The following is a 24152-nucleotide window of genomic DNA, read 5'->3' on the forward strand; positions in this document are numbered from 1 at the left end:
ATTATTTATTTTATTTTATTTTTAGGCCGGTTCAGCAAAAGTGGTCGCCTTGCACTATATGGCTCATACTAATACAGTACTAATATTAATGCAAGGTATAAATTCCAATTCTATACGATTATTTATTCAACAAGTCTTCCTGCTTGAGTGGGTGGGGGAATTTTTCGGTAGTCTGATTCATCAGTGGGTGAAAACTGTAAATTTATCAATTCTGTGAACGTACACATTCCCTCAACCTGCATATTGAACACCTAGTTAAATAACTGGGAAATAATTGTACAGTACTGGGAACCTACCTAGATCCGATACAATTATTTAGATGAGTATTTTCAAAAATTGAAAAAAAAAAAAACGAACGAAAAAACGTAATCTTCAAAATTGTGCCCATTCGAAATGAAACGCAGGCTTCGCAACTTACAAGTTCCGAACGGCAGCGGTATTCGCAGGAACCAAAATGTTGGTTGTTCCATGCCACTGGGTGTGACGTCACCATTTACTTATCCAATCCAGTAAACGACAACTACATTTTCCCAGACACCAAAGCTGACTGGGTAAAGAAACTAATAACAGTTTATTGTTGGGCTAGGTAAGATAAGTTTCGTTCGTGGCAGTTTGGTTTTTGGTGTGTCGAACGTACACAGGAATGCATTTGTTACGGCGTTCACAATAATACTTTTAAGTGTGTTCAACAACTTTGGCTTACAGCGTTCACAAGAATACGTTTAACTCTGTTCAATACCTTTGGCGTTGTATATATTTCTTTCAATGGCCATTAGAACGGGAAACGTGTTTTATTAATAAGCTTAGTCTTGGTATGTGAACAGGTGGATCTCATCTGTTTTCCTGTTGTTTCAACGTTAGCAGTGCTAAGACTGAATTAATGCAAGCGGCTTCGGTCGGCGACAGGTGTTCTGCTGTGCTGTGGAGAAGCGCGTGATCGTCCACGGCCTCCTTTCGTATTGGTGCGGTAGCCTGAATTTTAGGTGAAGATGGGTCATCCAGTCGTCCTTCAAATCTTTTACGCAACTATATTTTTCGTGGCAGTCATTTCAGGTAAGGCGTCTTTTTTTCCGGTTTTTTTTTTTTTTTTTTTTTTACTTTGTGTTATTCGCTGCATGGATTTCTTCCCATTTTCCACAACCCCTTGTAAACGCGAACGATCTGCTGAAGTTAATTTCCCGTGATGCGTGACAACTGCACGTCTACGGTAGTAGAAAAGACTTTTTTTTTTCTTTCATCGGTTTCAAAAACTTCCGGAATTTGTCTTAAGTAGGGCAACTTCTTTCTTTCTTTCACTGATCTGCGCGTTTCGTTGGAAACTTAGTACATACTTTACAAATAGAATTGAAGCCACGGTGTTCGTTGGAAGCTACGTTTACCTATCAGAACTTGAATGGACAAATTGCGATATATCGACTCGTGCAATTTGTATTAGATGCTTCTGGATATTTTTAACTACATTTTGTATACGATTTCCATCTCGTTCATTAATACAAGTTTTGCGATTTGTGCCGATAAAATTTCTAATACATGTCCACATATAAATGCACTTCGTAAAAATAAATCGAGAAAGTTTAGGTGCATAACAGAGATGGAATACAGTCTCAATGAGGTGTCAAGAAAGGCATTAATGAATAAACGTGCGAGGAGAATTATTTTGCTCCGCTTATAATGCTTATTATTTGAGTGAAATGCAGAAACATTTCTTTTCCTACATTTTTGAAAAAAGCTAATTCTGGGTAAGTGCTTCGGGCAAGAGAAAGAAAAGGTCTGTATTGTGTTGTCGCATTGTAGTGGGCCTACATCAAGTGGGTTCCCCATAAAATCGCCTAGCAAAGTGCTAATGAAATTATTTCCCAAAGGCGATTATTAGTATTATTGACCACGGAGTGCAAAGAAGCCAGTCTTTTGATGCACTCGCCAAAAAATATAAAAACAATTGATAAAATTAATAATAAAAATAAATATATAAAAAATGAAAAGAAAATAAGCAATTTTCGTGTTACCTTCTCAAGTAGGTAACTGTCCATCTGACCTCTCAATTACCCCAACTTGCCAGCCTACCCACAGAGTTAACTTATTCCAGTAATTAACAAATCTGAAATGAGGTGGCCAAACGTATTATGCAGTACTCAAAATGCAGCCTAACCGTTGCCTTTTACAACAGATTTTCGGCTTCATTCATTTTACTATCTCCTCTCAGAACCTGCTTTACAGACTCAATCAGTTCCCCTCTACGCTTCCTGGTTGCCCAACTCTGTAGCCCACATATTCGAAGTCTTTCGTTATACAGGTACCTTTTTCGGATCCTACAAGTGGGCTACCGCTTTTGGACTATCGAGAAGCTAGTGTCTTTTATTATATACGGTCTCCTTATTTGTATACAGTAATTTAAGTGCAGTCTTAGAATTGTCTTATACAGTGAGATTATTGGCCTCCTTATCTCTATAAGCAAATCTAAAAATCATTGAGAAAACACCACCGCCTGTCTACACTGCTCGGAGAACTTAATGTCTGACCGAATTATGTCGCAAACCCTTACTTCCTCTACTGCGTTTAATTCAACCCAACCAAGCGTGTACGTTATTTTGGAATTGCTGTTCCCCAAAGTGTGGATTTTGCTGTTTTAAAATATAGTCGCCGCTTTTCTGATCATTAACTACTCTCCCAATCTTCACATCAACTGCAGAATTTGACAACGTGCCCTTTATCTCCCTTCGTCAATGTCATTTATAAAATTCAGAAAAAAATAGTGGTTTCAGAACCGATTCTTGGAGGTGGGTGCCCTGTTTTAACTAAATTAAAACAGGACATGAAAGAAAAACAATTTCAGTCAATTCAGGAAATCCAGTCAAACACCACGGACAGCCTAAAGTATTCACAAAAGAAAACTTCCGAAAAAAAAAAAAAAAGTTACGTGGGAAAAATGTTGGAATCACAGGCAAAATTATAAGATGTTTTGCAAGTTGGTTGTACCCATTACAGCTCTAGGTTAGGGGTTTTAGAGTACATATTGAAATAACACAAACAACTAATAACTATGAACCCTCTGCTTCCTGATTTCTGGAAGTCTTCCTTTGTGAATGCTTTTAAGCATTCCGTCATTAAATCCTCCATCTCGTGGGTATGGGCTTGGTAAACCCAGGGTTCTGAGCTGGATATTTTCATTCTTCTCGTTTTTTGGTGACACCTTTTTTACTTCTCTCTCTCAGGGTAACTCGGAAATTTTTTTTTGGTTGGTGCACTATAAGCCTCAGACTCCTTGCAACCATATGGCTGATAATAATAATACAGTAGAACGTCGGTTATTCGGAATAATTTGAAAGGCAGATTTTTTTTTTTTTTTTTTTATTAATGGTAATATTTGAGACAAATGTTTATTATGTATGCTACGAGAATATTTCTATCTGTTTTTAGTGTACGTAGGCTAACAAAGGACCTTTTATAATTTACTCGATTGTCTGTCCTTCCGTCTGTCATAGCATTGTATCTCTGGAACCACTCAATCTATTGACTTGAAATTTTGCATGGGCCAACAAAAATTTGTCTGAGAAATGGGGGGGGGGGGTAAAAATGCGGGGAGACAAAAAAAGTCGACAACCTATAGCTTATATACACCGTTGGAAAGAGCTCAACGAGGACATGTGTATATGTAATGGGCGGAACCTAAAACGTCTGTTCAACTCCGCCTCGTGTCTCTGTGAAGAACAGTATCACTACAAATGGGCCAAATATGTGTGTATTGCGTGTGTGTTCTGTTGTTATGTTCTGGCCACTTGGCTACCCAGAAGCATCAGTCACCTGGACAGATGATTCTGGGTACTCGTCCACACCACGGGAAGGTGGGCCAGTTCCAGTAGAGCACGTAACACCTCAAAAGAGACTCTGACCCACCTGATGTTGCCAAAAAGGTGGGCCAGATTCCTCCGGGGGCCTATTCCAGAGGAAAAGGGAAGGAGCGAGAGAGAAAAGAAAAAACTAAATAAATAAAATAATAATAATAAAAAATAGTAAAAAAAAAAAGACACGTTGCGATAAAAAAAATACTAAATAAATAAAAGAATAAAATAATAATAAACTAATAGTAAAAGGAAAAAAAAACAGACTGGCGCTGGTGAGGGGAAAAAAAAAAAAAAGCTGTAGTCTTCAATAAATACTCTTGTAACCAGAATAATTCATATGTGAAACTGGTGACCTTTAGGATCAGTGCAATGACAATTCATGCAGACATGAACCATAGAAGAAAATAAGTCAAGAGAAAGAAACTATTGTCCCGCTTACACAGTTGGATTGTTCTGGTGCGCTAATCTGGCGTTGATTCTTTTTCTGGGAGCAAACACCTCGGAGGCAAAGTTCTGAAGAGCTGAGAGATGATTCTTATTATGCAGAAGCATTTCCTCTTTCCCCGAAGAGAGAGATCTGGAACGTCAGTTTGGAGCTTCACCCTAAGATCGTCGTAGATTGCACAGTTAAAGAGCAGGTGATTCCAATCTTCTGTATACCCACAGCTGCAGAAATCGGTGTGATGCAAACGAAACTGAAAGAGTTTTTGATTGAGAGAGCCATGTCCTGTTATCAGAAAGGAAGTTTGCATAGTTAAAGAGCACCAGGTTTTAACCGATTTAGAGAGAAAGAAGGTCACATCAGGCAGGAATTTTCTTGTCGTCGCTCCAAGTGCGGTGGTGTCCCATCTGGTCTGCCAGATGCTAATTAGCTCGTTAACCATCTGGATTTCTCTCTTTTTAGGATCTTCATTTAAATTTAGCTGGATACCAAGTAATTCTGAAGGTATTTGTTTTTTGTGTCGAAAGCAGATGCCACGATAGATGACAAATAGATCCAATGGGAGGGACCCCGCAATAACTTGCACTGCAGCGGTGGAAACTGTTCTATAGACTCTGAGAATAGAGAGGAACATGCTCCGCTGGATGGAATTCAGTTTTAACATAATTTTGGAATTAGTGGCCCGATGAAACCAAGCTCCTGCTGCATATGTTACTATTATGGGCAGGAAAACAACATTATAGTAGAGAAAGAGTGACTTCCTAGAGAGACTCCACTCCCCTCTGGAAATTCGAATAATTGACCCTGTGAACGTTTTGATTTTGGTACTTATGTGAATCAGATGAGGATAGAAGGAAAGCTTATGGTCAATAATAACCCCAAGGAGTTTTGCCTCAGTGACTGTAGGAAGCCACTTGCCAAAAATTTTGACTTGGGGAGGCCGCCTGAGATCTAATTTGGATTTAAAAAGCATCATTTTTGTTTTCGCTGGATTAATTTTAAGTTTGTTAGCCAATGACCAGGTGGAAAGGTCAGTTAAAATCGGGTTTGCATTCACCTCCAACACTGCACGAGAACTGCATGAGACCACAATTATCAGGTCATCGGCGAAAGCAAAAATTTTGCAATTCTGGAGAGAGTGGCCCAGCCAGTCTTGAAGCACAATGTTCCAGATAAGGAGCCCCGGGACTGAACCTTGTGGGCACCCTCGAAAAACCTTCCTAGAGACTTGGAGGAATTTGGACTTGACAATTATTGAGCGGTGAGAGAAATAGTTTTGAAATAATGTGTACATATGAAAGGAGCATTTGGCAGATCGGAGACGTTCAAGGGCGCTGTTCCCACCAGACAGTGTCAAAGGCGCCCTCGAATATAGCTAGTTCAAACTTGGATTTAGAATTTATAATGTGCCAGACAAAGTCAGACAAGGCCTCCTCGCAAGAATGACCTGGGGTGAAGCCATATTGACAGGGAGAAAAGAGATTTTGTTGTTGAAACAGAGCTGTTAGTCGAAGAGCCATAAGCCGCTCCAAGATCTTCCCTAGATTAGCAAGCAGCGCAATTGGTCTGTAGGCACCTGGATTTGAGGCAGGCTTATCTGGTTTTTTGATAACACTGAATAACAAATTTTGGGTCATATCTTGTTACGGGCATGAAAATAAGTTTACTTTATAGATTTTGGGGTGCTAAAAACTTAAACCTCTCCCATGTTAATAACATGGGAGATTGTCTCATGCCTTCGAAAAAAGTAGTTATTTTTTTTATATTTATTATTTTTATTATTTATACGAGGTATTTTTATTTATATGGCAGTACGATGCAGCTACGAACATACCTGTATCAACACGGAATCTTTTCGCCCTTCGCACTTGTATTCAGCTTCGGGAGCATCCCTTTTCACCATCCAACAATAATCGGCTAACTTGGCGGCACTCCATTTGCCCTTGTATCTTTGTTCCATTGTTGCGATGTCTTCATTGAAGCGCTCACCATGTACGTCGCTGACGGCACCACAGTTTGTTGGGAAGAAATAGAGGTGTGAGTGCAAGAAATGCATCTTAAATGACACGTTGTACCCTAGTTTTTCGTAAGAAATAGTGTTAGTTGTCAAAGTGGGGTGGGACGCGGTGACCAGATGTTGGCTTTTCACCTCGAAGTCGACGTAATAGCTAGTTCAAACTTGGATTTAGAATTTATAATGTGCCAGACAAAGTCAGACAGGGCCTCCTCTCAAGAATGACCTGGGGTGAAGATATATTGACAGGGAGAAAAGAGATTTTGTTGTTGAAACAGAGCTGTTAGTCGAAGAGCCATAAGCTGCTCCAAGATATTCCCTAGATCAGCAAGCAGCGCAATTGGTCTGTAGCCACGTGAATTTGAGGCAGGCTTAATCTGGTTTTTTGATAAGACGGAGCAAAGAAACCTTCCAAACAAAGGGAAAGATGCCTTCCATGAGGCATTTATTGAAGAGCAAGAGCAAGTAGAGAGGTCTTAATTTTAACAGCCGGAGAATGAACACATATTCAATCATATCCATTCCCGGACACTTCTTCACATTGATCGTCTTGACCACCGAGGTAAGTTCCTCTAAAGTAAATGGCTCGGTACGTTCCTAAATGGTGTATTTGTTATTTGCCTCCCGAATTGCCATATGCTCTGGAGAATCTTCAAAAGGGTTATCCATAGGGAATAAGTTATCAAGAATTTGGTTGATTAGAGTCTGTTCAACCAGAGGTTTCATGAGTCTCAGTGGTTACAGTACCAAGGACATCAGACGTGAATGTTCTCTCCTGAGCTATCTTGTACATGAGGCCCCCATGGGTTTTTGCTGTTGGATTCTTTTACCAAGATGGTCCAGGTTTCTCTTTTTCTCGTTGCAATTACTTTACAGAAGGCATTTTTTTTTGCAATGTAGTCATTATATAACAGCATAACGTCATCAGCAGGCCAGTTGCGGTGTCGCTGATATAACCGTCGAGCTCGGTGAACTGATTTGCGAAGAGTAGTAAGGTCCTGGGACCACCAGGCGCGGACTTTAGAGTGGATGGTCTTTTTCTTTGCTGATTTATAGGAGGTTTTTATAAGAGATTGTTGGATAAGTTCTCTTTTAGATTTACAGCTAATTCCGGAAGCTCTGCTGCAGTGCACTGGGTGATAAGCATGTCTCTACAGTTATAAATTTTTTCTAAGATGGATAGAATATACTTATTTGTTAGTTCACGTCGACACCGACCCCTTACAATTGTTTCTAGATGTTTGTTATGCTTAGGGTATGGTCATACCACTAAATATTGTGCTCATAAGACCTGACATGTGGTCATTGTGCGAGGGAGGGGCATTTTTTTTCTGAATGCCCTACCTAATAGAGAATGGTAGCCCTGCTGTGCTAATTGTAAACGGAAGCGGAAGGATGCGCACCATTCTGTTCGGGATGTGACATGTTCAAAATTTCAAAGATCTCTAGAAATAGCAAGATCTAGGACAGTTAATGATTAGTCTGTCTAGCCAGGCTATGGATTTAGGAGATCAACAGGTAGTAACAGCTAGGGATAGAGAAAGGGAGTTGGCAAGACAATGGTCATAGAGGGGTACGGATAATGCAAATAAATGGTCAACGATCTAGATTGGTTGCAGACGAACTCAGCCGGATTAGTGAGGAAAATTATGTGGATGTAATATTGGGTGTGGATGGATCATATTGGGTAAGGTTGCAGTTGGAGCAAGCTTCTAAAATCGTATGTTATCCATTGAATTGCAGGGCTATACAACACTACAGGATGATCCAAAGGTTGGTATTGTAGTTAATAATAGAGATTTAGATGTTGTAATAATACAAGGGTTGTGTAATCAGTACGCAGTCTGTGTTTTTATTGCTATGCTGACCGTTAAATTTTACCTTATCTTTGTTCTCTGTCGATGGACTTGGGTAATATTTTAGCTTATTTGGACTTTGCATTGAGTATGTTATGTTCTAACAACATTTTTATCACTGATGCTAATGCTAAATCTAGAATGTGGTTTAGTCGGACAACAGATGAGGCCGACCGGGCTAGCCGAGTGGGTAAAGTACCTGCCCGGCAACCCAAAGGTCGCGGGTTCGATTCCCGCCTCGGGCTTGGATCAAAGTACTGCAAAAACCTTGGGAGGTGCAATATGGCCACAGAAGCCGATGCGCCAACAACTACCAAATCAAAAAAAAAAAAAAAAAAAAAAAACAACAGATGAGGGGGGGGGGATGTTATTAGAGGAGTTCATTATTAGCAATAATATGTTAGTGTTGAATAAGCCTAATCAGCTATCTGTCTTTTGTGCAGCAATGGGAGAGTCCAATATAGTTATCACTTTGGTGTCTTCGCGAATGCGTCAATGGATTCACAGTTGGCCGGTGGAAACAGACTGGACCTGCATGACCACAGCACGATATTTTTCTGTTAGATAGTATGAATCAGAGCTCTAATGCTCAATACGTTCCACGTTGATATCAATATCTGTAAAGGAATAAGAGAAGTTTACCTCAATATGATACGTAAAACACTTCCGTATGATACTCTAAGAAATGAAAACGAAAACAATTAAAAAATTGAAAATCTTGCATTGCAGTAAAAAATAATTAAAAATCAATTTAACGCAATTCAAAATTAGTTACTAAAACGATTTTTGAAAATCGTTTTAGCAATTTTTTCATTAAATTCATTTTTTACTTAATTTTGATTTGCGTTAAATTGATTTTTAATTATTTTTTACTGCAATGTAAGATTTTTGATTTTTTTTTTAATTGTTTTCATTTCTGGAGAGTATCAGTTCTACGTATCATATTGAGGTATACTTCTCTTATTCCTTTATAAATTACAGATATTTTTCTGTGTAGATACTCATATAATATCCGAGGATAGACAAGATCAATTACCTGAATTTATTAGATTTTCTTTAAAAACTGTTGATTGGTCTGCGTTTTGAAGAATATTTCTCTTGATTTTATTACTGAAGTTCAACAAAGATTATTTTATGACACTGTAGTAGATATTAAGACGTCTATACAGAATTCTATTATTTAAACAGCATAACTTTACTAAGAAAAAAAAAATTAGAACACGATCTTGTCCCTGGTGGATGCATGACTTGACAGTGATTCATAGGGCTGTTTATAGGGCGAGAAGACCGTATCAGCGTCATCAGGATTGGACTCCGTAAGAAGTCTATAGGCTGTGTGAGAATTATTTGACTTTAAAGAATAATTACAGAAAGGTTGCAGAAATGGGAAACTTGACGGTCATTTGTGCGGGAATTCGAACCCCTGCGGATTATTATATAAAATATCTCAGCAGAAATTGAGAAGGTTGGAGGTATTTAGCACCATTCAAACAGAAGATAGGGAAACTGTTTGGGAAGATTCTATTAAAGTTGCATTATCTAGGTTATTTCCTGCTGATACGCAGAGTCAGGCCAAGTTGGGAACAGAAAATCACCAGCACGTAACTGAAAAGTCAACAGTTGAGTTTAAAATGTAAGATCTCGCTGATATTATTAAGAATTTGAATTCGACAAAAATGTCCAGGGGTGGACATGATAAAGAGCGATTATATAGTTCGGTTTTATGAGTTGTTCCCGGATATGCTTCTTCTGCTTTATAATAAGTGCTTGAGTGAGGGTCTTTTTCCAGCTGAATGGAAGATAGCTTCGCTTAAACTTATAAGGAAACCTGGGAAACCATTATTGGAACCTAAATCCTATCGTCCGATAGCTCTCCTTACTAATCTTGGGAAGATTTTGAGGAGTTGATGGCAGGGTGTGTTACAGAGCTATTGGCACTGTGTGCAATGTTATCTCCGAATCAATATGGGTTTACACCTGGTAAATCTTGTGAGGATGTGTTAGTGGATTTTCACAAGCATATTGAGGGTCCTGTGGCTAAATATGAATTGGCAGTCTTTGTTGATTTTGAAGGCGCTTTTGATGCTCTTTCTCACTGAGATATGTTCAGTGCAATTGTATAAATAATTTCGTAGTTATTTTTCTAATAGATATATTATGGTGCGATCTAAGTGTTTTCATATAAAACAGCAGGTTTCAAATAAGATGTCCGAGTATTTTCCAACTGTAAAATTATAGCATTTGCAGGTGATCTGGAAATTGTTTCTGGAACTTCGTGATCAAATCTGGAGAAAATGTTAATACTGTATTTGAATAGTTGGGCACATAATAAGTTGAGTATAAACACTTACAAGACTAAAATGATGTGATTCAAGACTAAATTAGATATTAAATGACCACCTCAAGTCAAACTAAATGGAGTAAGATTGCCAATGGTTACTGAAACAAAATATTTAGGGTTTATCATTGACAGTAAACTATCATATTACTCAAATTTGCAATATTTAAGTTATAAGGCTAGGAAGTTTTCAGAGTCCATTGTCAATATCTAAATCGGATTGGGGACTATCATTCAGAACCTTGCGCTTATATTATGTTGCAGTATTTCTTCCTATGACGACGTATGCTGCTGCAATATGGTTTCATAGAGTGGTTATAATCAGATTCCAGTCAGACTTAATTCCATACAAGTTACAACGTACCATGCTGCTTTGTTTATTGAGAGTATGCAGAACTGTCTCTACCGTCACCCTTCAGGTTTTGGCAGAGGCTATCCCACTGGACTTATTTATTGTTTATCGAGGCTTGAGCTACAGGATTAAGAGACGGATACCGACTAATATCATGTGTATTGAAATTAATATAGATTCAGATGTTAAGCGTGAGAAGAAGAGATGTATGAACGAAATAGTAAACTTATGGTAAACTAGAGGAACACGGTGACTGCAGGCAGAGTTCCAAGCAGTTCTTTCTGGAGGTTACATTTTTAGTAAACAACGAAGTAAGAAGGTGGTTTACGCCGAGTTTTCAGTCATTATTTTTTATAACATTTAATGCCAAATTGTTTGCGTTAGGATTACTTGACACGGATATATTTTTTTTTTTTTTTCGTGGAGTAAGAGAATCTTGGGATCATATAATGTATGAATGTAGCATTTATGACAGCATTAGGACTATAATTGAAGATACAGTATATTAGTATCAGTTTCGCCAGTACAGGGAATGAATATTTTTGTAAATTTCAGGAGTTTGCCAAAGGCGTTTTTGAACTAAGAAAAAACAGAATTCAGACACCCAGGAACTGATAATAATATCAGTATTTTGGTGTACTTAATAATTGTTCCTAAGGAACTTTGTGATGGAGTTGGCAGATTTTCCCCCCTCCCCTTCTGGACTTGGTTCCAGAGTTGGTTTTTTTTTTTTTTTAACACCACGGAAACTTCCCATCCTCTGGAGTGGACTCCCAGAAGAATCTGACCCACCTTTTGGCAACATCAGATGAGTCAGTCTCGAATTGAGACAGTATGAGTTCACACAAACCTACATTATTCGCATATGTGGCCTTTTTTGCAGTGGTACTTGTTCTTCACAGAGATGCGAGGCGGAATTGAACTGACGTTCTAGGAGTCGCCCTTTACATACCACATCTATTCTGCTGTTAACTGTTTTACTTAAAGTGCCTACCAACAGAACATACTATCTTTAGCCGATTGAATGGACAGGATATTGTCTGGACGTATGGCTTTACGTGGTTCATGTCACGCTTAATCCTATCATTGTTGCAAAAAAAAAAAAAAAGGTAAGTGTAAATCGAGACTCGGTCAGACCGCATGATCTTTTTCCACTGTTCCATAGTCCACTCCGTCGACTCTTTCGATTCACCCAGATTCAAGAACAGAATACTACCTCCTTGCCCACTCCCACCGATACGAATTCTCTCATTCTGTTCTCCCACGCATCACATATGAAAACTGAAAGCTGGGTAAGTTAGTCTTGTAACTACAATATTGCACACATCATCCATACCTGCATTCGCAGCCGTTCCAAAGCATTTCAAGATCCCTATCTTCAGAACACAGGGGCCTGATCTAACGCAGTGTCATATTTCACCACGCGAGCCCCCAATTTTCTCAATTAGTAGACCTACTCCTGCCAGAAGTGATAAGGGTTTGTTATGTGACTCCACATAACAAACCCATATGTGACTCCACCACATGAACTCATGAATGTGGCAATATGTCTTATGTAAGGCGGCTCTTAGTTCAACTCGCCATGGTTCTCTGTGATGATATATAAAACTCTGTACAGTGGCCAGAAATAAATGTAGTGCTATATTTGCGCAATGAAGAAAATAAACCTAGCATCCACACCTCGTGGCTTTTAACATAGCTTTGTCCCAAGTGTAATCTGCATATTGTAGTGTCTAGTCGCGCTATAGTTTTCTCTGAATGTAATTACATACAGTATAGACATTACCAGATTTAAGTGAAAAATATGTGCGCCCCCAATGGTACTGGCGCTCATATTTTAGCTGCCCTACAAATAAGGTCGCGGGGCTCTCGAAAAACAGTACGCAGACTTTCGACTTACTGGGATCGGTTTAATCGGGACACTTCAAGACTCCAAATAAAAAAAAATAATAATAAAAATAAACCAGAATAGGTATAAACAGATGTTTTGCAAGTCGTAAATAAGAGACATGCAGAGCGTTATAAAGTCGTCATTAAGATATTATTATCTTGCAACCCCCACGCTCAAAAAAAAAAAAAAAAAAAAAAAAATGTTTAGTTTGTTTTAGTGCGTCGCTTCGATTGTTCCGTTTCGTCGTACCGCAAAGAGAAAAATTGTTTCGTTATGGCAGGAATAACGAAAAAAATTTTTTTCTTTATAAATCGAAAATGATTCGTAACCGCAAACGAGTTGCGCTTTTAATTAAACATAAACTTGAAATTATTCAAAAGTTTGAAAACGGTGCATCCGTTAAATCTCTAAAGAACCAGTATAATGTTGGTGACCAAACCATACGCGACATTGAAAAAAATAAAGGGAAGCATCGTATTAAGTTTTTTTTTTTTTGTTTGTTTTTGTTTTTTTACGTAGGTTGCTGGACATTTTTGGATATACTGTGCTGTAGTAAGTCCCCGACTTACGTAACTTCGAACTTACGTTATTATAATTTTTTTAGGATTGTAAAATTTAAAACAGAATAATAAGCAATCAATAAAGACGATCACGGCGCGCGGGATTTGGAGTCACAAGCTTAAAAATAGGAATGAAGAAAAGATTTTAAAAATTTATTGAGGTTTTTTTTTTATATGGCTGAAGATTTCAGTGAAGGGGACACAATTTCACCATAATAACGTAAAATCCCACAGAATTCCAGCTATCCGTATTATCGCAAATGCAATACGATCGAGTTTACTACCCGTTTATAATGAATTGTAGTAACAGAAAAGCCCAATAACCCAGAATATGCAAATTGTTTTATGGTAGTGACCTCCAGAAAGGTGTTTTAGTAAAATGTGAGCTCGCGTGGGGTGATAACAGTGAGTTTTTGCCTTAACCCTGTGAAATTCTTTACATAAAATTTCATTTTGACCGTTATCATGGCCGACTAAGAGAATGACAGCGGTACTAGTAAATCTATCAAAAAAAAAAAAAAAAAGGAAAGCAATCGATTCGGATCAGAAAATTAAAATAAGGATGTTTGAAAATGGTCAAGTATGAACAAGTATCGCGCGGAATTTAGATTTGTCAGTGTCAACAGTGAACACAATAATAAAGGAAAAAGACAGAATGCGAGAAGCGGTGAAGGGATTGGCACAAATGAAGTCAACTATGATAACCAAGGCTACGAAATACATATCAGTTTTTACTGTACAATTTCTTCCTTTAATGCTTTCTTTTCTTATGTGTCACTCCAGCAACTTCACCGCTGTCCCCAGATAGTTTTTAATTGAACTAATTAAAAATATATAACTATTTTTCTTCATTTTTCTGAGGATATTGTGATTTTTGTAATTTTGGCATATCACGGATATAGGAGCAATATTTTATTAGTCATTCCCTAGTTACGTAAAACTCGACTTACATAAGAAGTCCTGGAACGTATTTCGGAGACTTAGTATTTTTGGATTAACCGGTATTTTTGTTTTACCATCTATCCTGGAAAATCGAGATTCCACTGTATTTGTCTGCTTTGGATCTCCCGCCACCTTGCGATCCCCTGGAGAAACTACATTTCAATAAAATTGACCACGATTATAGGGATTGTGCAGCACAGACTGTCACTTGTGAGGCATATTAAAAAAATAATAATAATAATTTTCTATATAACACTGTCGATATAAATACATTTAGCTGCCTCTTTTGCCACTTGAGAGGATTAAAATAAAAATAAAAAACTTGGCGATGTCAGTAATTAAGTGCCTCTTTTTTTACTGTTCAACGGATTACTAAATTTCGTGAAACTCAATTTCCCCTCCACCATCCTTTGCCCTGAAAATGAAAAGGCGGACAGGCTAACCAAGTCTAATCAGGTCCTTTATTGCCACACCCAGTTTATTATGCTGTGCGATCACCCACACATAGGCGAATGCAGTGATCTAGTCCATGCCACGGTACATGTAACAAGCCCTATAAACAGAGATAAAAACTAAAGTTTACACCAGGAAGTTGCAAATATCAGACACACAGCACTAAGACTAAGTTTTCCTTGCTTTAGGCCGAAAACAAATGTGGTCTGAGCATGTAAACGGACGGGAGAGCAAATTACTAAAGCTCACAGCGTTCTCTCATATGTCGAGTAGTAAACGGGAATATAATCTCAACGAGGACATGAACTAATTCGTGTATTGAGTATTGGACAGGAGGAGAGAGGGAGGGAGCTTATGCTCTTAAAAAAGAAGCGTAGTAATCTAAGCAGTGCACCCAGTCGACATCGATGGCCAGTCCGATGTTCAATCAATTTGGTGTGATATAAGCACTGGAAAAACGAAAATGAGAATAGAAGTGCGTTACAAGACTTAATGAGTATAATAACTATACAGAGAAACAGAGTGAGGTAGTAAATCATAATGTATTATGGGGATTTTAACTTTTCCATATATATATATATATATATATATATATATATATATATATATATATATATCGCTTTTTGCAAGATTTTTGTGGATTTACTGGATGATTGTTTTCTGCCGCAGCATGTTAGAGAAGAAACAAGATGAAACAATACTATTCTTGATCTGATGGGTTTTTTTTTTTTTTTTTTTTTTTGTTAGTTCTTGGCGCATAATGCACCTCCCGAAGTTTTTGCATTTTCTACTCTGATCCAAGCCCGAGGCGAGTTTTCAACCCGCGACATTTGGGTTGCCAGGTAAGCACTTTACCCACCCGGCTAGCCCGATCGGCTTGATCTGATTACGCTGAATAACAAATTTTGGGTCGTATCTTGTCACGGGCATGAAAATAAGTTTACTTTATAGGTTTTGGGCTGCTAAAAACTTAACATGGGAGATTGCCTCTTGCCTTCGAAAAAAGTTTTTTATATTTATTATTTTTATTATTTATACGAGGTATTTTTATTTATATGACAGTACGATGCAGCTACGAACATACCTGTATCAAACACGGAATCTTTTCGCCCTTCACTTGTATTCAGCTTCGGGAGCATCCCTTTTCACCATCCAACAATAATCGGCTAACATGGCGGCACTCCATTTGGTCTTGTATCTTTGTTCCATCGTTGCGATGTCTTCATTGAAGCGCTCACCATGTTCGTCGCTGACGGCACCACAGTTTGTTGGGAAGAAATAGAGGTGTGAGTGCAAGAAAAGCATCTTAAATGACACGTGCCATAGTTTTTCGTAAGAAATAGTGTTAGTTGTCAACGTGGGGTGGGACGTGGTGACCAGATGTTGTTGGCTTTTCACCTGCTAAGAGCCAGGTGCTGGCTGACAACACAACAGACCATATCATTACACTTACACATTTTTTAGGTCCTAGCCACTGAAATCTCAGGAAACTAGGTGGCAGGACCTGCCAGAGTGAAAATTTAAACTAGTGGTTACCTGGTCTGCCTCCACGGGGCGAAGTGCGGGCAACGTTGGGCCTCAGCTGGGGGTCCAGCGGCTAAATGGCCAGAGGAACAACGGTACATAACACACTCACATGATCCACACACTTTTAAATCTCTGGCCTTCCCAGTGAACTGGTACACTCACAATGAAAGCAATGCGGAGATGGGGGGGAAACCCCTGGTGCCATTAGACACTTAACACACTTTGCACCACATACAAATGGCCGGCTTTGGCGCAAGCTTCTTCACAAGATGTACAACAGCAGTTAATGGGGGAAACCTTGGTCTGCTACAACAACACATGAATATCCCCTTGTCAATGTAGGGTCCCATTAGGGATCCTGCTGCCAAACTCCAGACCACAACAACAGATCCTACATAAAACTTCTCACATACACCCCCCCCCCCCCACACACACACACAATTCTTTTGTCTGGTTTTTACAGAGTACTCTATACTTCACAAGAGTACTTATGGCGCAGTTGTGGGAAACCGCTGGTGGCGCCACCTCCTTAAACACTTGGTAAGCTATGTCAAACGGCACCGGGGATCTCCGCAGTCATTATAAGTGAACACACTCTGTGTAGGCCAGAGATGAAAAAAAGTGTTATGTGAATGCTTGCGAAGTGTAGTGTTGGAGTATTTGTTACTCGGTCCATTTAGCCGTTGGGCCTGTTAAGTGTTTTCAGTGTCTAACGGCACCAGGGGCTTCCCCCATCTCCACGTTGCTTTTATTGTGGGTGTACCAGTTCACTGGGAAGGCCAGAGATTTAAAAGTGTATGGATTATGGAAGTGTGGTGTTTTGTACCGTTGTTCCTCTGGCCATTTAGCTGCTGGACCTCTGCTTAGGCCCAACGTTGCCCCGCTTACGCCCCGTGGAGGCAGACCAGGGACCCGATAGTCTTTAGTTCACTCTGGCAGGTCCTGACACCTAATTTCCTGAGATTTCAGTGGCTAGGACCTAAAAAAAAAATTACACATATATGTATAGATATATATGTGTGATATCTCTCAATTGCGTAGGGTGATATCGCTTGAATAAGGAAAGACTGAAATATGAGCGTAAGTTAATGTGGTTTCATTGAATTTATGTGTGGGGGGAGGCATTCGTTTGTGTAAAGATAGAGGGGGGGAGACTGAAGACTGGGGGGTTAAAGGAGAAGAATGAGACCAATAGAGTAGGAGGCCTCAATTTGGTGTCAGTAGGGAATGCCCATGCCCTGCCAGAAGGAAGAATGGGGGTGGTGTGGAGGGGAGAAAACAGTCGGACCGTCTCCTCCCCCCCCTACCGGGGTGGGGTAGAAAGGGCCGGACAAGGGAGCCAGCACAGATCGCCGCTATGGCATGTGTGCAGAGTGGCTAGGTCAGCAGGTTCAGAACAGCATCACGACACTGGCCCCACCAGGAGTAGATCCAGGGACAAGGTTTCTACCGACTTGTTCACAGATCCATTGGTCATGGGATCAAGGTCTCATCCAGTTTAGTCATGGTCATGGTCATTCTTGGTATGGGGTCACTTCCACTGTTTGTTCTATTGTCTGGGCGTCGATGCAGTGTTGTCACTCCTGCATATGGTGATGTCACATCCTAGGGTAGTTCGTTTGGTAAATTAGATGCACTGTCGGTCCAGTTTACAGGGTGTCCGTGTTTGATAGTGACATTCGTGGGAGCAAAGTCCCGTCCGATATCGTGGTACACTGATCTTTCTCGTTCAGTTGACAAGGTAATGGCACTCATGGGAGCAGAGGCCCGTCCAGTGAGTTGTAGTTGTAGTCAGGTCCTGCATCAGGCCTGGGGAGGTTGGGTCATTGCCCTTAGCTGGGTAAACAGCTCATGTGCAAAGCACGAGAGGGCCTTGTAGTGCTTCTCCTCATGTAATATAAGGTGCTCCCGTTCCTTCGGGTTAAAGCGTATCTTTGTGATGAAATGACATCTGATGTCCTCAAAGAGGGGACAATTGTGCATTAGTTGTGACCATGTTTGGTTTTCTCTGCAGTGGCATAATGGGGAATCCCTGATTCCGAAAGTTGACAGCTTGGCATTAAAAGAGCCGTTTCCCATTAGAAGAAAGGTGGTGTAGAGCCCCGGTGAGAACCAGTTTGGCTGTTCGGGATACACTTGGGTAATGTCTGGGATGAACTTCTGGGTTATCTCACCTTTAGTTGAGTCTGCCCATCGAGACTGCCAGGTTTGGTGAAGATATTTAGTTAGTCGTTTCTTTTCTGTGTTGTTGGTCTGGTCTGTGGTGAAGCCAATGCAAGTTACTCTGTTCCCTCTTGATAATTGATATAGCATGCCACAGCGGACAATCTCCAGGTCCAAGGGTAGGAGCCCTACAAGGGTCTGCAGTGTGTGTGAGCTGACTGTGCAGCATGCTCTGGAGGTGGTGAGTAAGATGCTGGGCTGTATCGTTTCTAGCTTTCTTTTATTGACTGCAGTGGTTGCTTTTTAAACCAGATCCCTGGTTTAAAAACGCTGGGATGAAGAAAGCCTTGTAAAAGAGGATCAGGGTCCTTTTCCTTAAGCCCGAATCCTTTCGTAAGACTCTTGCTATGAGGGCTGAGTAGTTTTTGATCTTTTTTTGTAGATATACGATGTGTGGGATGAATGACAGATTTTTGTCAAGTATGATTCCTAGGTATTTTAATTCCATGGTCAGTTTTGTTTTTTCCTTCTATTTTTATCTCGGGTGGCATCCTGTGATATCAAGGGAGCCTTTTAAAAGTATTGTGGATGTCTTATAAGGTGATATTCTTAAGTGATTATTTTTTGACCATTCTTGGAGGGTGTTCTATGGCCCCTTTTGCAATAGCCTCAAGTTGTGCATGATTGTCCGCCTCCAGCATCAGGACCAGGTCATCTGCGAAGGCTTGAGCATCTGCTTCGTTTAGATCCTGGTTGAGGAAGCCGCCCAACACCAGGTTCCAGAGGAGAGGCCCCAGGACTGATCCCTGTGGGCATCCCCGGAACACCGGCTAAGTGAGTTGGCTATAGGATATAGATACTGAGATCCTTCTGTCCGAAAGATAGGTTTTAATGCATTGGTATAAGTTGCTGGGAATGTTTGCCTCCCGGAGTCTGCCGAGGACACTTGGCCACCAAAGTGAGTCAAATGCCCCGGCAAAGTCGATGGAGATAATAAGGAAGTATTTACCATTGCTGTGTGTAGCTGCATTTATTATACGTTCCAGGGTATCCACGGTGGAACATCCTCGTAGAAAGCCAAATTGCTTGGGAGAGGGGAGGCGTGCTTCTTGGTAGTGAGCTTGTATCCTGCCGTGTAAGTGTTCATACAATTTACTTAGTACTGGCAGTAGGGCTATGGGTCTGTATGACTCCGGGAGTTCCTGTGGTTTCTTCGGGTTCTTCAATATTAGTCTAATTCGTGCTGTTCTCCAATCATGGGGAAAATATCCTGCAGATAGACAGTGATTATATAAGTTTAATATAGTTGTTGGGATATAATCCACAGCCTTATTTACAATTTCTGGCTCCAGGTAGTCTTCACTGGGTGTTCGCTTATTTTTGCTGTCGTCCGATGGAGGTTTTCAAGTGTGAACGGGTCCTCCCGATGTGCTTGGCAGTAATTAGTATTTTCCTCACAGAGCTGAAGTTGCTCAGGAGTGTGGTCTGAGGGGAGTTTCTGGAAGGTAGTATTCAGGATATTGTCTATAGATTGGTGCCAGGATGTGGTATAGTGTCCATCGGGTGTCTTCGTCGAAGATATTACTTCTCCTTTTGTTAATTTATTAGTTGCCACTTTGTATACAACCCCCAAGGAGTCCTTATTTCCTGTTGTTGAGACTAGTGTCTCCCATGAACATTTTTTCCGAGTTCTTATCAGGGCTGTGTATTTGTTTCTGACCTCATGGTATTGTTGTCTGAGGACTTCTACCTCAGCCGCCGGCCAGGATCTTCTCACTCTCTGGAAGCTTTTACGGCGTGTATTTACTTCATTCCACAGTCTCTGAAGCTCAGGGCACCACCATTGGACTGAACCTGCGGATGGTTTCTTTCTTTTTATAGCTATGTTTGAAGCCTCTGTGATTAGACTTACTATGGCACGCTGGTGCTGGTCCGGGGTGAGGTTTGTGCTGTCGAAGGTTTCAGAGTATGTCAATGCCTCCTTGTTCCCAGTTTGCCTTGGCTATAGCAAATCTGCTGAGGATTGGTCTGGGTGTAGGTGGTCTATTGAGGGCACGGTGCGTCTGGAAAGTTATTACTCTATGGTCAGAGGTTGTCCAGTCCTCTCTGACCTTCCATGAGGATATATATCCTGCTGTGGAGCGAGTGGGTAGGCTTATGTCTATTGTCGCCTCCCAAAGAGTACTTGAGAAGGTCGGTAGATTATTTAGCTGATTCAATACTGTGAAGCTGCTGTTGATCAGAAATTCTTCCAGGCGCTGTCCATTGACAGTTCCTCGTCGGTCGGGAGTTGTACTGTGCCAGGCTGGTTACCTGCAGTTTGCATCTGCACAGACGATGATTTTAGTATTTAGGGAGCTTGTGGAGGACATTTTTCAAGTATTGGGTTGCGGGGAGAATATCTTCGCCGGGTCGGTCGGCAGTATAGCGATATTGCATAAAATTCTCCCAAGGCTGCTTGGGAGAATTTTATGAAAGGCAGCCCATTCGTTGCAAAAGTGATTTATTTTAGTAACTGTGAGGTCAGGTTTTCAGACGGCCAGGGTCGCCTGGGGGGGGTGTTGCCGTTATGTTGTACAATTTTGTATGTGGGTGGGTATCCTCTTATCTCTTTCTTGTGGGTGTAGGGTTCCTGGAGGAAGGGATGTCAAAGTTGTCCTCTACCTTTTTCTTTAGTTGCACAGTGACTGCAATTGCCCGTTGTGCATTATTCTGTGCAAATTTCACTGTGTTAGAATCTTTATATTTATATAGAGTTCCCATAATCTGTTCTTTGTTGTTGATTGCTTCTGGCTTTTAAGTACACGGGACAGTTACTGTCTCTGATAGAGTGGTCTGCTGGTAACTTTAGGACTGTGAAGTTTGCGCACATTGATGGAGCGGTTTTGTTTGGGCAGGAGTTGTAATTGTGGCCTACTTCTGCGCAGTGCCCACAGGTTGGAGAAGTTTGCGGGTGGGTACACGTGTGTTGTGGTGTGGCCAAATCGGCAGCACCTAAAACACTTTGGAACAGCCACGTGCTCTCTGAAGCGATGACTGCCCCAATTGACGTAGATTCTTGCCTGCTGCGTTACTTTCCACACTCTGGGGACTAGTTCTACCACCCAGTTAGTTGAGTTATTATTTCTGGGTTTTGTCTGATATCTGGGTGTTATCAGATTCGATGGGTCTGTATCCGGGAATGCTTGCTGCAGGTTTTTGTGATATATCTCATCTTGCAATTGTGTTGGCGATAGGTCATTTCCTGTGTAAAAAATTACAATGCTTGGTCCTTTTTTCTTGGGAGTTTCTGCTTGTAGGCCCAAGGACAGCACTTTCGGATTTGCTATAATTTTGTTGGCCTCCTGTATTTCTGTCTCGATGATGACGCCGACGTTGCAGGTCTTCCTTATCGATTTTACTCTGGTGTGTTTGAATTCATCGCTAAGGTTAGTAATTAGTCTTCTTTACTTCTTCACTTGTGTGAAAAGTCTCGATGTTTGTTGGCTTCAGTATGACCTGGCTGGGTCTTGGTAGTAGAGGTACTTTCTTTTTGCTGGGAGCAGTGAGGGTTGGTGGTCGCTCCGTTGTCGTTGTGGTCCTCAGCGCTTGGGCATATTTGGGTGCGCGCTGTTACATTTGGTTTGCCCCACATTCCATGTATGCCTGGAACTTTGCATTGGCTCTCTCACTCTCGTGGTAAGTTTCCGTCAAGAGTGTCCAGCTTGTTCCACAGGTTCACGATTTGTACCCTTAGCCCTGTGGTTAAGCCTAGTACCCTGTTAGATTGCTCCTTAAATAATGTTTCCAAGGCAGCCTTGAGGAACAGAGACTTCTCGTGAACTGTACCCCCTGGCAAGGAGGGATCCAGGGGAGCCTCCGGTGGTTTCTCCTTGCTGGTGTCCTTTTGGTTTGTTTTGGTTTTCTGTTATGTCATTTGATTCAGTTTGGGAATGCATCTTCCGCTCCGGATTAGGTGTTGGCTTTCTATATTGCGTTTTCCTGTTAGCGGGGCCCCCGAATGGGGTTCTGACGTCACCTGTTATTGGTCTATGACGACGGTGTCGTCATTTTGGTTCCGATGCGCGGCATCTGTGGGTTTTTTCAATTTCCCATCCATCTTTGCGAATTTCGGAATATCGAACTTTTACGGATAATCGGAGTTTATGAGGTCCCGCGTGAAAGAGCTCGTGGAGGTGAGAAAGAGGCCACTTTCGTCAAGTCTCTGTTTGAATTTGGAGCTGAATAGTCCTTCAGCGAAGATTTTGGGCTATCCCCCTCTGTTACTTGGGGTTGGGGGGGAAACAGCCAAATGTGGAAATGCCCCTAGAAGAACGGGTTTAATTTCCTATTGGGCATTTTATATCGTGGTAGTGTTATTTTGTTGAAAAGATCATCGGAACAGAAGTAGCTTCTCTCCATGGTCAGTTTATGGTAGAGGAGGGGGGGGAAACCAAAAAAATCATTGTTTCCGGTTGGAATTACACTAAGTTGATAGGAGTTAGTTGAGACACAATTACTGTCCAAAGTAACTTTCACTGAACATTACCCCAGTCAAGAGCCAGATAGGTACGTGGCGCCCGCGTTATATCGGTTCCTCTCTATTTCCCTGTTGTTTGCCACATGGTGACCAGTGCAGTCTCACAACAAAGGAAATAGATACTAACGTAAATATCTGGCGATAAATCCAGTAAAGCACCAAAAGTATCTCACCGGAGGAATCCTCTGAAAGCACTTTTCTGGAGATAAAATACACTTAAACCACATTTAAAAGCGAAGTTCACGGAGCGATGAATAGCACGTCCGAAAAGTAAGGCGGCCATATTGGCGATGAGTTGGGACTCCTCCCCCTTACCCTTCCACCGCCCCGAGGAAGCAGGCCAGGCGGTAGGGTCAATAAAACTCTGGCAGGTTCTGCCGTTTAATTGCCTTAGCTTTCAGCGGCAATGGCTTAAAATAAAATGTTATGTATGAGTATGGGGTTAGAGAATGAAGAGGGGAGGGAAAGGCAAAAAAATGAGGATGAGAGGGAAGATATCCCCAGAATCAATAGAAGTGTCTTTCATCAGGCTAGCAAAGGAAAGGAATGGGGGATAAAAGAGTTTGTACAAGGAAGTGCAGGCTAGGTCGCCGTTCAGCTATTATAATTAGTTCTGGTATTGTCAACTCCAGTTGTGTTGCCAAGTTCTGTTTTGCACACGTTGTCTTTGTCACTCTAGATTGTGCCATAATTTGTGAGGTTCTCTTGCGGAAAGGATAATTGGTCCAGTCTTAGTCGAGATGCAGTTGTCGTGGTTTGTTCTAGTGCAGTCAAGTTCAGTTGTATCTGAGAGGTCCAGTTTAGTTACACGTTGTCAATTCGGTTGAGGTTACAGTGATTATAGTTCCTCTGATGTCTTTGGTACGTTATATCTTGCTCCGACAAGCGGCGGGTTATCCTGGTTTGTCAGAGCAAGGGTTCATGGCGAATTTTGGTTGTCTTTTCTGGTAAGTGATCGTCTGCTAGTGAAGAGCTCTTGTGCGAATCATATCAGTGCTTTATATTCCTCTTCAGTGTCCAATACCTTGATAATGTTATTGCCACTGTTGGTTCTACAAACATTTTCATGTCAGATGCCAATGCAAAGTCTCTACTCTGGTTCTCATCTTCCTCTGACGCTAAAGTCAGACTTATCGAAGAATTCTTATTCTCTTATCACCTTGTTACTCTCAATCAGCCTGACATGCCTTGTACCTTCAGCTCTATATCTGGAGAGAGCACATTGACATAACTGTGACTGCATATGCCAATGC

The 24152-nt window shown here is 40.9% G+C and overlaps 1 protein-coding gene across 1 annotated transcript in view; it reads left to right on the top strand.

Annotated features, from left to right (window-relative positions):
• Window positions 1–592: 592 nt before the first annotated feature.
• The window catches only part of LOC150085675 (uncharacterized), a 252562-nt gene continuing 229002 nt past the window's right edge, over window positions 593–24152 (top strand). The window contains exon 1 of the mRNA XM_090374182.1: window positions 593–1053. Within this exon, the coding sequence (XP_090230308.1) occupies window positions 990–1053 (64 nt within the window). The 5' untranslated portion in view covers window positions 593–989. The remainder of the gene's footprint in view (window positions 1054–24152) is intronic.

Source organism: Mastigoproctus giganteus, chromosome 5 (assembly GCF_048544385.1).
Source record: "Mastigoproctus giganteus isolate SK-2022 chromosome 5, ASM4854438v1, whole genome shotgun sequence".
Classification (NCBI taxonomy): domain Eukaryota; kingdom Metazoa; phylum Arthropoda; class Arachnida; order Uropygi; family Thelyphonidae; genus Mastigoproctus; species Mastigoproctus giganteus.